The 14,761-nt window shown below is 43.8% G+C and overlaps 1 protein-coding gene across 2 annotated transcripts in view; it reads left to right on the top strand.

Moving 5' to 3' along the window:
- SKAP1 (src kinase associated phosphoprotein 1) overlaps positions 1-14,761 on the top strand; it is a gene marked incomplete at both ends in the record, with an annotated part of 274,300 nt that overhangs the window by 54,224 nt on the left and 205,315 nt on the right. For both annotated transcript variants that reach the window (XM_080924400.1, XM_080924401.1), the window contains one exon: positions 891-916. In XM_080924400.1, the coding sequence (XP_080780526.1) occupies positions 891-916 (26 nt within the window). The remainder of the gene's footprint in view (positions 1-890; positions 917-14,761) is intronic.

Consider the following 14,761-nt stretch of genomic DNA (forward strand, 5'->3'; position numbering starts at 1 on the left):
TAAAAAAGCTTTTGTGGGTAACCATCATAAGTGACACTGTTGCTGTTGGAGGAAAAATGTCCGTCAGGTGCCTTAGAAGTGATTTACAAGTGGTCTTTTCCATCTTAGCTGCTCACTACTTAAGACCTCAAGGGTTATCGGTTTGGCCAACCACTTCACAGTGAGCAGGTAGGAGAAAGGACGGTGCACTGAATAGGCCCGCTTTGTTTCTTGGCTCCTCCACTGCCGATGTGAGATAACTCTGAATCCACCGTTCTGGCCTCACCTGTACACCTTGGGAGTGAGCGCAGCTGAGGATGTGTTCTTGGTCCTGGGGTTTGGGTGATTATATCAGGAGCCTCGCTGGGGTTTGCTGCTCAGGCCAGTGTTGCCAATGGTGCTGTGACCCACAGGACAGGAGTCTCAGGAAAGAACCATTTTGCTCAAACTGTGAGCCACCACGAGCTTCTTTCCTAGGTCTTCCCCAGTTTGTTCTTTTGTTTCCATTTATTTTCATTTTACGTTCACTGGTGTTTTGCCTGTATCTGTATCTACGCGAAGGTGTCAGAAGCCCCAAAACTGGAATTATAGACATGTGTGAGCTGGGAATTGAACCCCAGTCCTCTGGAAGAGCAGCCTGTGCTTTTGACCACTGAGCCACCTCTCCTGCCCCTGTCCCCAATTTTGAAAAGACACTATGCTTAGTAGCTGCGGCACATTGATGTGACTCTTAAGTGTTAAGAATCTTGAAAACATCAAGGGCAACTCGCTTTGCTTAAACTAAAGCCAAGCTCTGGTTGCTGGTGGACTGTTAGCAAGCTCTTTTGGATTTGTTCTACAGACATGGTATATTAGCCAAAACTGAGACATTCAAGTCTGACTCATCTCCATCCTTCCCTCTTGTGTTTTAGGTACTGTTGGGATTTTCAGCCCCAAGGTGAGTACTCCTGAACCATAAGTAGTTTTATGTGAAGAATGTGTCCGTGATTTTACTGTGTCTCCGCAGAGCATGACTAGCCATTTCTGAGCAAAGTCAGTGGAGTGTTTAATTAACCTTCACCCCACTGAGCCCCCCTGCTCGGCTATTTCAGCAGCAAGAGGCGCCATGCCTTGCCTGGCTGCTGGATTATTTTACGGAAGCAGAGAAATAATATGCCTTCATTCCTTGAGTTGTGTTAGATGCCAACGGGATCCTGCAACATTCAAATAGAACAGTGGCCAAGTCCATAATAAAATCCTTGGGTGGGTTCCAACCCGGCCAATCCTTCATTTGCCCCAGAAATAAATTCCAGTGTGTTCTATCCCCTGCCACCGTGTCCTTCCACACAGACTGTCTGGCAGCAGAGAAATGTCAGAACTGGAGCCATGTTGGAATTCCCACTAGAACAGCGCCATCACATTTTAATATGAGCCCTCACTGCAGCCCCACAGCTTCTAATTGCTTCCCAGCCATTGTCTCCCTGCCTTTTCCTGATGAACCCAGCATCTGGCGTGATTCTGAGAAGCAAGCCAGACAGCTGTGCGCAAAATTAAAAATAAAGGATGAGATTAGCACACGTTTGTAAAAGGTTCAAAGTTGAGATGTTTTTGAAACTTCGAATACTCGGAGCGGGTGTGCCCGGCTCTTCCTTGCTGTGACAGCTCAGGATGGCAGCTGCAGCAGTGTCCTGAGGGTTCCCTCTCTCAAGCTAGGAGACACTAGGTTTTCGCTTCCTCAGAGAGCGCCAGAGTTTGCGTCACACTTATGGAACACATTATGAATTGTTTGGCACCACAACCTTTAAAACGCAGACCATCTCCAGAACCACTGATTGACTCGCTAGCTCTGTGTGCCCGATCAAACTGAGTCTTAATGCTTCCAGGAACTTAGTGTTAAGTGATGGTACTTGGTTTGTAAACTGTGTGTGTCTGCCTGGCTGTGTGTCTCTGTGTTTGTCTGCCTGTTGCCTGCCTGCCTGTCTGTCAGTGTGTACACAAGCCAGAGACTGACCTTGGGTGTCTTCCTTAACTGACCTCTGTTTTATTTACCGAGGCAGGTCTCCCATTGAACCTGAAGCTCGTTTGATCCCACTCTAGCCTTTGTGTAGGTGCTGGAGATCTGAACCCGGGTCCCCATACAGTAAGCACTTTATCCGAGGAACCATCTCTTTGGCCCAGATGGTATCAATCGTACTACAATCTTACTTCCCTACTTCAGATTTTGTTGTAACATATTTTCAGTCCACATGAGATTTTCTTTAGAAGCCAACTTTTAAAAAGTTTTTTAAATTTAATTTTAATTCCTTTTAAATATTAAATTTGTGTATGTGTGAGACAGGTTCTCTTCACATATCTCTGGCTTTCCTAAAACTCACTCTATGGGACAGGCTGGCCTCAAACTGATAGAACTTTCCCCGGCCTCTGCTTCCCAAGCCTCTGGAACCAAAGATGTGTGCCACCAAACTCAACAAAAACTAGATTAAATAAATATAAGAATTCTGTTTAATTAAAAAAATCATGTTTTAAAAGTTTTCTTTTTAAAGATTTGTTTATGTATGAGTACACTGTAGCTGTTTTCAGACACACCAGAAGAGGGCATCAGATCCCATTACAGATGCTTGGGAGCCACCATGTGGTTGCTGGGAATTGAACTCAGGACCTCTGGAAGAGCAGCCAGTGCTCTTAACCGCTGAGCCATCTCTCCAGCCCATTTGTTTTTAAATTCCTGTTAGTTAAAGGCAGTCTCCCATGTAATCACCTGACTGGCATGACCGCACTCAGACCCCGATGGAGCCGTAGGGAGCAATGTGTCCTTGTAATGCAGCAGTCGGTTTTGTAGAGTGTGAGACACTTTTAGAGACTCGCCCTGTACTTCAGGGTTAAACAAGTGTTAACCAAAACCCACAGGGGGGCAGCGCATGGTGGCACCGGGTCAGAAATGGACAGAACAGTGAAAGCGGAAGTAATTCCTAAGGAGAAGAAAGGAATTATTGTCAGAAGCATGGCATAGAAATGTGCTGAGAGGAGAAAACAGTTCTGAAGCTCAGCATAGGAGAGGCTCGGGAGCAGAACACAGGACAATGACGGGGAAAACACCGAGCAAAACTCATCCGGAAGTAAGCTGAGCAGTGTCCAACCCAGAGCCCCAGCGCCTTGCTTCTGCCACAGATGTGGGGAGAGGGAGGGCTGTTGTTTGATTGGTTTGTAACTGGTATGATGGGCAGGGATAATGACTGGTCTGTCCAAGGTAATGCCTGAACAGGATGGAAAGGGCAGGGGTGTGCAAGAGGCCTGGACGACCTCTCGTTTGTTTTTGAGCCTGGGTCTCAATATGTAGACCAGGCCAGCCTCAGACTCAGTGTCTTTTTCCCAAGTGCTAAGATCAAAGGCGCGTAACCATACCCAGCCTGCAGAAGAATTTAGAAAGCTCCAGAAGACTAGGTAAGGATGAGGTGATTCCAGTGTGAAAAGACAGATGTGATGAACTCATACTTTACATCGTCTTAAAAAACTGTAAGTAAAACTTTTTAATAAATCACTTTGTTTTTGAATAAAGGTCTTACTATGTAACCAGGCTAGATGTGAAGTAAATGCATAGCCCAGGGTAGCCCGAAACTTGCCATTTTTCTGCCTCAGCATCTTCAGGACCAAGAAGACAGGTGTGCGCGATGGTGTTCAACCTTTCTTACCAAAGTGTTTATAATAATGACGCTAAATTTTCCATACATTTCACCCTCTACTTGTTGGCCCACTGTCACCTTCCTCAGTGGGTGACAAATTCTTTGAGAGACACTGCACACATGTCTACTCACCCCAGATAGGGAGACCACGACAGACCAAAGTACCAATACCACCAAAGTCTAACTTGGTGAACCAATGGTTTTTACTGGATTCACTTACAGAAATATGGGTGAGGAGTTACTTGCAGGATCCGAAGTGACTCGGAGACAGCTGCATCATCAAAGCCCATCCCAGCATAAGTGACAGCTCAGAAAGCTAGGGACCTGGAGACACTGCACAGCCTGGGGCAGCATAATCCTTTCTGGGTGTTTCCATTGGTCTAAACCACTTCCAGGCAGCTTGGCTGGGATGAATCTTCTTTGCAACCTGGCTTGTCTGAGAGTCTTGTTTGCAGCTTGGCTTGTTTCCTCTGGGAGGGTAAGGCTTAGTGAATTTGATCAGTTTCAGGGAGTTCCTGAAGCTACTTTGAGTTGATTTAAGGAGCTTCTCCAAAGGTAGCATGTTTCTGTCTCAGAGAAAGTTGGTTTTTGCACAGAATCATCCAAGAAGAAAATATAACCCTAAGGATTTAATGTAGAGGAAACAGAAATGGAACAGTTCTTTTCTGTACTTTAAAAAAATCTATTAATTTAATCCACTCATTTTTCTATCTAATTCATCTATCCATCTATCTATCTCTGTGTGTGGGTTGTTATAAAAATCCAGTAGGCATATTCATGTATGCACATGTGTGAGCGCGCGCGCACACACACAAACACACACACACACACACACACACACACACACACACACCATGGTAAAGGTCAGAGGAGAAATTGCAGGAATTGGTTCTCTCCTTCCACTATGTGGGTTTGGTGGTTTGCACTCAAGTCATCAGGCTTGGCAGCCAGTTTCTTACCTGCTGAGGCATCTCAATAGCCTAAAGAATTCCCTCAATGAGGTTAAATATAACTGAGGAACGTGAAAAGTTTTAGTACTTCAGATAATCGCAATAATACAAGTCTAGCTTACTTTGTACCCTACTCTTGTCTTCTTCCTGTCCCTCCTCTTCCTCTCCTTCCTCCTCTTCCTCTTCTTTCTGTTCCTCCTCCTCCCCTTCCTCCTCTCCCTCCTTCTCCTCTCCCTTCTTGTTCTTCCTTTCACCATCTTTGATGCTATTGTGTATGTAACGCTGCAGATTGAGTCCAGGGTCTTGACTACACACTCAGACAAAACAAACAAGCAAACAAAAAACCAGCAACAACAACAAAAACAACAACAACAAAAAACCAAAAAAACATTTTTTTTTTATTTAAATTTTCCTTTAGTTACAACGTAAAGCTATGGGGAGTTTGCCATGGAACATTCCACGTTGTAGCCATCGGAATCTAAAAGATGATACTGATTGGCTATCTAAATAACAATCTGCTTCTCTCTGTGAGAGAATTGGAAATTTTAACATGAGCTATTTTAATATTATTTTGAAATCGCTTTTAAGGGCTCAGCGGTTAAGAGCACTTCCTACTCTTATTCCAAAAGGTTTGGGATTTGGTTCTGAGAACACACATAATGGCTCAAAACCATCTATAACTCCAGGCCAGGGGAAACTACACCCTCTCCTGGCCTCCACTTGCACTGGACCATATACATGTGCACGTGATACACAGGCATACATGCAAGCAAAAATACCTATGCACATCCAATAAAATAATGTTTTCAAAAAGTAATCTATATTTTTTAAAAGATTCATTTATTCATTAGTGTGTGTGTGTGTGTATGTGCATGTGTGTGAGAATAGGGGAATGTGTGTGCCATAGCACATGTGGAGGTCATAGAACAACTCTATGGTGTGAGTTCTACCTTTATATAGGTCCGTGTGTGTGTGTATATGCTTGTGTGTGTGTGTGTGTGTGTGTGTGTGTGTATGCATCCACATGTCAAACTCAAATCACCAAATTACCCAGCAAGTACCTCTACCCACTGAGCTGTTTTGCCAGCCCTTGCTTTGTCTGCTTTTGCACAAATTTATAATCCTTTAGGCTGAGGATGTATATAGTATTTGCCGGGTGTGGCTCAGACTCTGGGTTTGGTCCCCAGAATTGCCAACAGGAATTGTGTTGAGGTTTATTAGAAAGTAAAGGTTATTTTATTTCTCCCACGAGGCCCAGTAGATTTCTGCATAAGTTCGTGTAGCTGGATGCAGAAGCGGGGAGAACATGGGTTCGAAGCAGATTGGAATCGGAATCCCAGGTCTCCGGAAAGGCTCTGTGAGGTGTGGCAAACCCTTGAGCTTCCTGACACGTCCATTTGCTCTTCCATGCAGTCTCACTGCTGTGGACCTCACTGTCATGAGTTCTAATGACAACACAATCCGAGAGCAGTGCCTGCCATGAGGTAGCAAACAGGGCTTTAAAGAGACAACACGGATTATTTTATATATATCAAAATAAAGCCGGGCTTGAAGATGCATGTGTGGAGCTTTAACAATAAAAGTTTCTTACCTTCCCATAAAACTCATCCACTCCAGCTGAGTCCTACCCCGGGACCCTGTGAGCACATGTATGCCTCTGTGAGGTTTACAGTCATGGGGTGGGGGAACACGGCTCTTGCCGGTAAGCCTATAGTGAGCGTTCATCTGACGGGCTTATTGCTCATACAGTGCCTGAGACATGTTGAATGAGACCATGATGAGAGCTTCACTTCTATCCCCAACCACCACATACTTGAGACGTTGTAGTTCTGACAACCACAAGAACCAGAGCTGGAAAGCAACGAGGAAAACACCATCTTTACACGGAGGGGCTGGGGGTAGGGTTACCTTTGAAGTCTTAGAGAAGTGTTATTAAATTAATAGAGTGCGCAGTGACTTTACTAAGTTCTATTTATGAAAATGCTCTTTGCCTTCATGCCAAGGGGCTTTAAGCAGAGTCTTAAGAAGGATTTATACAAAGAAACACAGTCCAAATTTATGATGTGTTTGCAAATGTAAGGAAAAGCCTGCATTTACAGTATGTGTAATTTATCGGTGAGTGTCTTTCTAGCACTCTCCCTGAGATGCTGGTGTTTTATAAACACGGGCACTGGTTACAGACATAGACTGTCCTAACCTGGGCTACTTTTTAAAGAGGACTCTTCTACCTTGTTTTCTATGTCTCTCTGGGGATTAATGAGGGAACTATGCTCAGGACTAATGCCCCCACCTTTGGCTTTGGCCCAACCTTTTAGCATCAACAGTCTTGACAGGAGGTTTTTATGCCTTGATTTCTTTCGGTCACTCCCCCCCTCCTCCATATTAGCTGCATTTTTAGCACATTAATCTGCAGGAAGCGGATACACACACAAGCTGGCTTTGAAGTTAGTACCCGACTCTGATATCTTTTCAAATATTTTTTCTTTCTTTTGTATCTACTGCTCAGGTTTCTGAGTGGAATTGTTCACTTTGAAATTAGTTTGGTGTCTGACTCACTATCCAAGAGAATCAGATTTTTTTTAAAAAATTAAGATATATGTCAGTATGTAGACAGAGAAAAATTGTGCATGCCTGCTGCCCAGAGGATACAGGATCCTCATATGCAGCTAGAGTTACAGACTGTAATGAGGTGCCATGTGGGTGCTGAGAATTGAACCTGGGTCCTCTGGGAGAGCATCACGTACTCACAATTGCTGAGCCATCTCTCCAGTCCCATTTTTTCCCCCACTTTTGAAGTCGATACTTTCTAAGATTTTTGTGTTCCTTCTAAATGTGTATTCTGGAGTAGAAAATATCAAGACAAAAAAAATCCCCCCCAAAACACAACCAAACAAAAAACCTAGCTGGGTACTGGAAAGATAGTTCAGCAGGTAGAGCACTTTCTGCCCTTGTGGTAGACTTAGCTTTGGTTCCCAGTAAGCCCATCAGGAGGCTCACAACCAGGGTGGCTGAAGTGTCACAAACGGAGGGATAGGACATTTATGTTATGGGTGAGGAGATTTATATGATGCATAAAATCAAACTTCCAGTTACTGCTGACTCTACTGAGGTCAAGAGGGGAAAAACCAATCTTGTGAACCCTCTTTGCCTTTGTCAGCTGATCTGAATGTAATACACACTTGCCAGCCTGGAAAGGTTACTGATCGTAATTCATCTCTAAAAAGATGCTTTCTGGTCAGATGTAGTGTGGTCCACACCTGCAGTCCCAGTGCTTGGGAGACTGAGGCAGGAGATCAGATGTTCTAAGCCAGACTAGGCTACATGATGGGATTGTGTCCATCTGTCTATCCATCCATCCATCTACCCACCCACCTGTCTGTCTGTCTGTCTATCTATCTGTCTATCTATCTATCTATCTATCTATCTATCTATCTATCTATCATCTATACCTCTATCATCTGTCTATCTGTCTATCTATCTATCATCTATACCTCTGTCTATCATCTGTCTGTCTATCTATCTGTCTGTCTATCTATCTATCTAGTATGTGTGTGCATGTGTGTATTCATGAAGAGGTCAAAGGACAACTTGTGGGGATCAATTCTTCCCTTCTACCATGTGGATTGCAGGAAATCAAATTCAGACTATCAGGCTTGGTGGCAAATGCCTTTGCCTGGTCCATTAAAATGTATTTAATTATTTTTTTAGTGTAGAATAGAAGATACGTGAAGTTTACGAAATAAAATGGAATACACTCTTACACACTTACATGGAGTAAGAATGGGAAGCAGCGGGGGAGGGGAGGAGAGGGACCATTGTTCGACCTTTAGTTAAGATTTATATTTTCACAATTATTATTATTAATATACTTTTCCATTTTCATTTTAAATTTGAAATTATGATATAATCACATCATGTCTCCCTTCCCTTCTCTGTCTCCAAGTCAGCGGTTTTCAGTCTGTGGATTGTGACCCCTTCGGATGAACAACCTTTTCACAAGGGTCACCTCAGACCATTGGAAACAGATATTTACATTACGGTTCATAACAGTAGCAAAATTACAGTTATAAAGTAGCAATGGAACCAGTTTATGGTGGGGGGGGGGTCACCACAACATGAGAAACTGTATTAAAGGGCCGCATCAGAAAAGTTGAGAACCAGTGCCCCAAGCCCTCCCATATACTCCTTCCTTTTAAAATCCCTCATCTCTCTTTCCATCAACTGTTACACGCATACGTGTATATCCATATATGTTCCTAAATATAACCATCTCAGTCTGTACAATGTTGCTCATGTGTATGTTGCAGGGCTGGCCATTTGGTGCTGATAACCAGCTGGCGAGCTCTTCCCTGGAGAGGACCATTTCTCCTGGTCTCAGCATTCCTTAGTTGCCTGCAGTTCTTTGTGTCGGGTTGAGGCCTTATATTATTTTTTAAAGTCTCTCGAATAGATGGGCTCCTGTGGAGTGGTTTCCTGTCTAGGTGATTGACAGCCCATTTGGATTAATTCTTAAGGGACTGGACAATGGAATATCCTTTCCTTTACCAGAGAGCCTGGGGCTGCGGGATAACCAACCAGTGCCTCTTACCCTTAAGATTTATTTTTTCTGCTCTGCTAATGATGCTTTGGTACAGACAGGGAGATGTTCCGTGCGGAACTTCCGGTGCAGGAGACTGCACACCGAGGTGACAGTGCTGTCTGTGAAAGGACTGGCTTGTGAAAGACTGTACATGTATGTACATGTATGTTGTGGCACACATGAGCAGGAGTCTCTGTTTGATCTCGATAGCAGATAGAGAGGTGGGATTGTGTCAATTTTCCATTAAAGCTTTGGGGGCTACCAGAGGTCTGCACTTGTCACGAGGATAACTCACCTCTCTGTGGCATGTCAAAAGCTGTTTCACATCTTCAGGCTCCTGTCTCTTACCTACACTCCAGTCCTTATGGCACATTGCTTCATCTTTATCCCTTGGGCCCTAGATCCAGCGTTAGCCTAAAGAAAATAGTATCTCATTTTTTAAAAAAGTAATTTATTTGTTAATTATATACATGTGTACGAGCCTGCATCAATTTATATACATATTCAGGAGCCTGCAGGAGCCTGCAGAAGCCAGAAGGGGATGTCATATCCCCTGGAACTGGAGTTACGAGAAGTTGTAAGCCACTGTGTGGGTGCTGGGAACCGCTCAGGTTTCCTGCAGGAATGGCAAATGCCATCTCTCTATCCCATCTCATTCTTCTTTAGCAATGGAACCAAACTTGCCCGATCGTCTTAAGTAATGGAACATAATAGACCCTGGAATGAACCGGGATTACAAAGAACAGCAGTCACAAAATGCTGGCTTCAGTGTTTTCAATGAATCTTCCCACTAGGGTCCTTTAAGCCTGGTGAGTCCAGGAAGAGAGCGGCCAGGTTCCAGGCTACTTAGATAAGGACCATTTGGGCTTGTTTTCTGTGTTGCAGGGTCAACCCAACTGTACAGGGAAATGCTTCAAAAATTCAGCATAACGGTCTGACTAAGCCTGAAATAGTCGTGTTATAGTTTGTGAGCATGAAATCCTTGCAAACATGCTATTTTAAAAGCCACCCCAACAGTGAAGAGCAATAAATTTGAATTGTGAATGAGGGTTATTTCCTTCCTGGGCACATGTGACTTTGTCGGTTCCTGTCTCTGTGTGGAGTGGAGCTGCTTCTGTGACCACGAATCACAATAATTTATACTTTGATTACCACCATGAACTCACGTTGCTGGCGGTCATGCAGTAGCCTTTGCCTTTGAATGGCGGTCACGATTTACAAGGCACGCAGCCTAGGAGCCAGTGGATTAGGGTGGGAGCTTTAGAATCAGATAGGGCAGGGTCAAGGCCTGGCTTTGCTACTTCCGGTCACTTCTAAACTTTGGGAAATTTGTCAAGTTGTTTTTATTTCTGTAGCATAGTTTCTTTATCTGTGTCATCTTTGGGACAATAACATGTCCCAAGGTTCTACATGAAGAGCCTAGGCCAGAGCCTGAATAAAGTCCAGAACACAGCAAATTGTTCCATTTAGTATTGTAGCTGACTGTCTCCTGCAAATCAAAACACGTTGAAATGAAGTTTAATCGCTTACAGTAATAGTGAAGGTCAGAGAACAGAGTGGTCCAAAGAAAGCAACCACAAACCAGTGATTCTGGGTTACGGTTGCCTAGCGGCTGAACGATCAACACATTTGTCATACAGCATGTTTATTTGTGTCCCGCCAAATGCAGGTTCACACGGTCTTTTTAAAATTCTGTCAAGATCTCATTAGTAGTGAAAATATTCCAACTCAGCAGGTTCCATTTTGGTACCAGTGGAAAACAACAGCGGTCTGTGGAACGTGTTAGTGTAAAGCTGGAACAGCCAATGACAGCCTGTAGTTTGCTTTATGAAGTGTATGTGTCGCCACATATACAATTATCTCATTGTACTGTTGCTGCCAGCCCTCCCGTTTGTTAACGTCCGGAGCTGTGCCCTTATCCACAACCTAAGCGGGGGTTAGAGATGTCAGCATTTCCCAGAAGTGACTGGGGCAGGAGCAGAAGAGTTCATACAGTGTGTGTGTGTGTGTGTGTGTGTCTGTCTGTCTGTCTGTCTGTCTGTCTCTGAGTGTGCTTTTTTCTGTCTGTGTGTCTTTGTCACTCTCTGTTTCTGTCAGTCTGTCTCTCGATCATGTCTGTCCTTGGTTCCATCCCTTTTTAAAAGAGCTGCGTTGATGCTACGCACTGCAGCTCACCCTGCTGGCGAAAATGAGAAAATGCACTGAAAGGACTATTTTTCTTAAGAAGCGGGGGAGGGGCTACTTCGGAAGAGCATCTTAGCCGCTGGCTTCCGTGGGATAGTTTCCTCGCCAGTTTTCCCGCTGGCTGGTTTGGTTCGTTTGAGTGTGTTATTAATCCGCGCCGTCCTTTGGCTTGCTAGGTTCACAGTGTTTTGTAGGGGTTGTTCTCCGAGTGTCAATTTGTTTCTATTTCTTATTTACACCACTTACACCACTCCATCCTAACAACTCTCCTTAGCGTAGCCACTTAATTAGGTAGCAGTTTTCAGAAGATGGAGACCTTGCGCTCAGAACTTAAGCTCAGACTAGTTGTACGTCGATGACCCAGTTGGAACAACTTTTAAAAGAGTAATGAATGGAAGCCCCTTCGCCTGGCTGCCTCTCACTCATTCTGCAGGCTTAATGACATTTGCTACTATTACACTCACCACCAGGGCCTTGGAGGCGAGGGGCGAAGAGTATTTATACATTGAGTTATGGATAGATAGAGGAGGAGGGAAAAGATGGGCAAGAAGTCAGACCGTATAGAACAGAGACGAATCTGAGGCCTTCACTGTACGTGGATTAATCGCAAGACCCAACCACGCAAGTCCAGATGGATATTTAGGAGTCGGTGAAGCCTCACAGATGTTTGTGGGAAACACCATACATTTTCGAATACATGAGCTTGTGCAAAATGGTACGTCATTTATACTACAAGTATCGACAGGTCCCCCTCCCTGCGGCTTTCGTGTCACAGGTGTGCTCTGTAATATATTCACATGTGAATAACATTTCACATACCTGGGCACATCTGTATCCAGCCCGTTTCTTTAGATCCAGAGACTTAGGGGAATGGTTTCGATAAGGAGGAATGCCCTGCCATCTTGATGACAGCACCAGAGTTCAGCTTTGGGAACTGCCTTAGTGTTAAATTGGTCTATGAAGAGCTGGCCATATTAAGGCTACCAAGCATGAAAACTAACTGGATTTGGATCAGGAAACTTTATTTATAGCGTTTTAGTGAGGATTTATTAGTTTAAAGAGGGAGCCACATGCCTCGTGGGTTCTTAAATATCAAATGGAGCAGGAAGTCCTCGTCTTTTAATGTCAATAGAAATAACAGCCCCCCCCCCAAAATACACCAAAAATTACAATTTCACACTAACTACTATTTCTGTAAATTATCCAAAACCATGCCAAAAAAAAAAAAAAAAGTCACAGCAAAGCTCAGGATGTTTCTGACCATGTGACACATAGTTGCTTACAAGTGACAAACAGACTTTATGACAGCACACTCACAATTAATTGGAAGAGGGACAGACAGCAGAGACATATTGGCAGGAGAAAAGCTAACGAGCCTTTATATATCGAGCAGAAAACATGTCTCTATGTTTTGTGTTATTTGTTCTTGCGTTTCTTTCTTTCTTTCTTTCTTTTTTTTTTTTTTTTAAATGTTCAACCTGCTTTTTTGGTCTCTTTTTATCTCTTCTGTAAAATTGTCACCATTCTCTGTCTGTGTCCCCAAATAGAGCCTGCAATTCAGAACTAGACTGGGTTGTCAAAAGAGGTACAAGGGGAACATCATCATGGTTCATTTTTTTCTCCGATCCTATTTGGAATTGAATCAGTAGATGAAAGTTTTTATCACTTTAATTCACTTCTCCATAAAGTTTATGGAGCAGCAACAGCTGGTTGAATCCAAGGCAGCGAAAGCCAACTTCCAGTGGCCAAGCTATTGTTTCTGAATTAAGGGGGGAAAACTCATTAGCCGGTAATGAAAACACAGAATAAAAAACAAAGAACACAGAAACCCTGGCAAATAATTACCTTGCACCTGACACAAAGCCGTTTTATCTTTCTGCTCCAACCTCAGAAATTCCCAACTTATCACTCTGTGAAGCATGAATAAAATTGAGTCTGACTCTCAGAAAAGAACAATAGAGAAGTCACCCCCACGATGGGCCCCTCAGCATAGGTGCCCAGCGGAGTGCCTGTCATCGACTATACTAAGGAGCGGATGGAGCGCCCAATTCTTATGACACTTAGAGTCGAGAAACAAATTACCAGCTAATGGCAGGTGAACCCCTGATAGAGTTCCCCTAGATCTTGTTTAGAAATACAGAAAAAGAAAAAAGAAAAAAAGGCTGAAGGCGGCGTAGGTGATTAATGGAGATATAGTGTGTTAGAATATATATCTGTAGAGAAATATATTGATTCTGAGTGAGTTGCTGTGGGAAATGTGTCTCCAGCGGCAGAGGGGCTCGCCTGTGAGAAAGCCACTCTAGGCAGATGGAGTTCAAAGCCCTAATTGTTCAGCTGCTGAGTGGAAATGTCTGTCACTGGAGCTTGTGATCACTTATGCCTGATCCCAGTGAATCCCAGTTGGAACGGGGACTGGGTGAGCGGCCGACGAGTCCAGAGAACCCGAGTGGCTACGCATCAAGGAAAACCTATGCCTTTTAACTTAAGACGATCCAAAATAATCACAGTAACTGTCGGTTCTATAAAACTTCTCATCCATGCACCTCAACTAGTTACGCTGGGCTATCCATTTTTATGCACCGTGATAGGCTCGATTCTGTGTGAGCCCAAGGGAGGCGGGCCACTGGATATAATGTAAAAACACGACATTGTCTGCGAGAACGAATCACACTTAAGTGTGAGGCATATTTCTCAATGTTTTTCTCACTGGCAGCTGTCAGACTGATACAGGCTCTGTGGGAAGTGTTGAGTTGTAACCCTTCTTTACTGCATATATAGACAGGGGCACAGGCTGGCTCCAAACACAATGGAGTTGCTCAAGGTCCACCAGTGTAACTAGTCCGAACCCACTGGGATCACACGGAAGTGACCGTCCTTTTGAAGTGAAGAAACCAAGTGGCAACTCCAGGCAGGTGTTGTGGGTGAGAGTTTTAGAGAAGGCAGCTGTGATTCCAATCTGTGTGCTGGACTGGATCTTGGAACACACAGAAAGGCAGTAATGAAAAAATTCCATGAAGTACAAATAAAGGTTGAATGTACCAATATTAATTTGTTGGTCGGGTGGATAGATTTCCCTCATGGAAGAAGCTGGCCTATCTCCACAACACTTTTTATAAAACTTATTTTAAGGGTGGACATGGTGGTACACGCCTTTAGTCCCAGCACTTGGGAAGCTAGGGGTGGTGTTTGATCTCTGGGATCTAGGAGAATCTCTGTGAGTTGGAGGCTAACCTGATCTACACAAGCAAGTTCCAGGACAGCCAGGACTACACGGGAAAACCCTGTCTCAAAAACAAACCAAAACATTTTTAAAAAATCACCAGAAATTAGAAAATAACTTATTTTAAAAATTAAGGAACAAAATTTTGCAAATACAAAACCAAACCAAACATTCCCCCTTCGTCGTCATA

Source organism: Micromys minutus (assembly GCF_963924665.1).
Source record: "Micromys minutus genome assembly, chromosome: 10".
Taxonomy (NCBI): domain Eukaryota; kingdom Metazoa; phylum Chordata; class Mammalia; order Rodentia; family Muridae; genus Micromys; species Micromys minutus.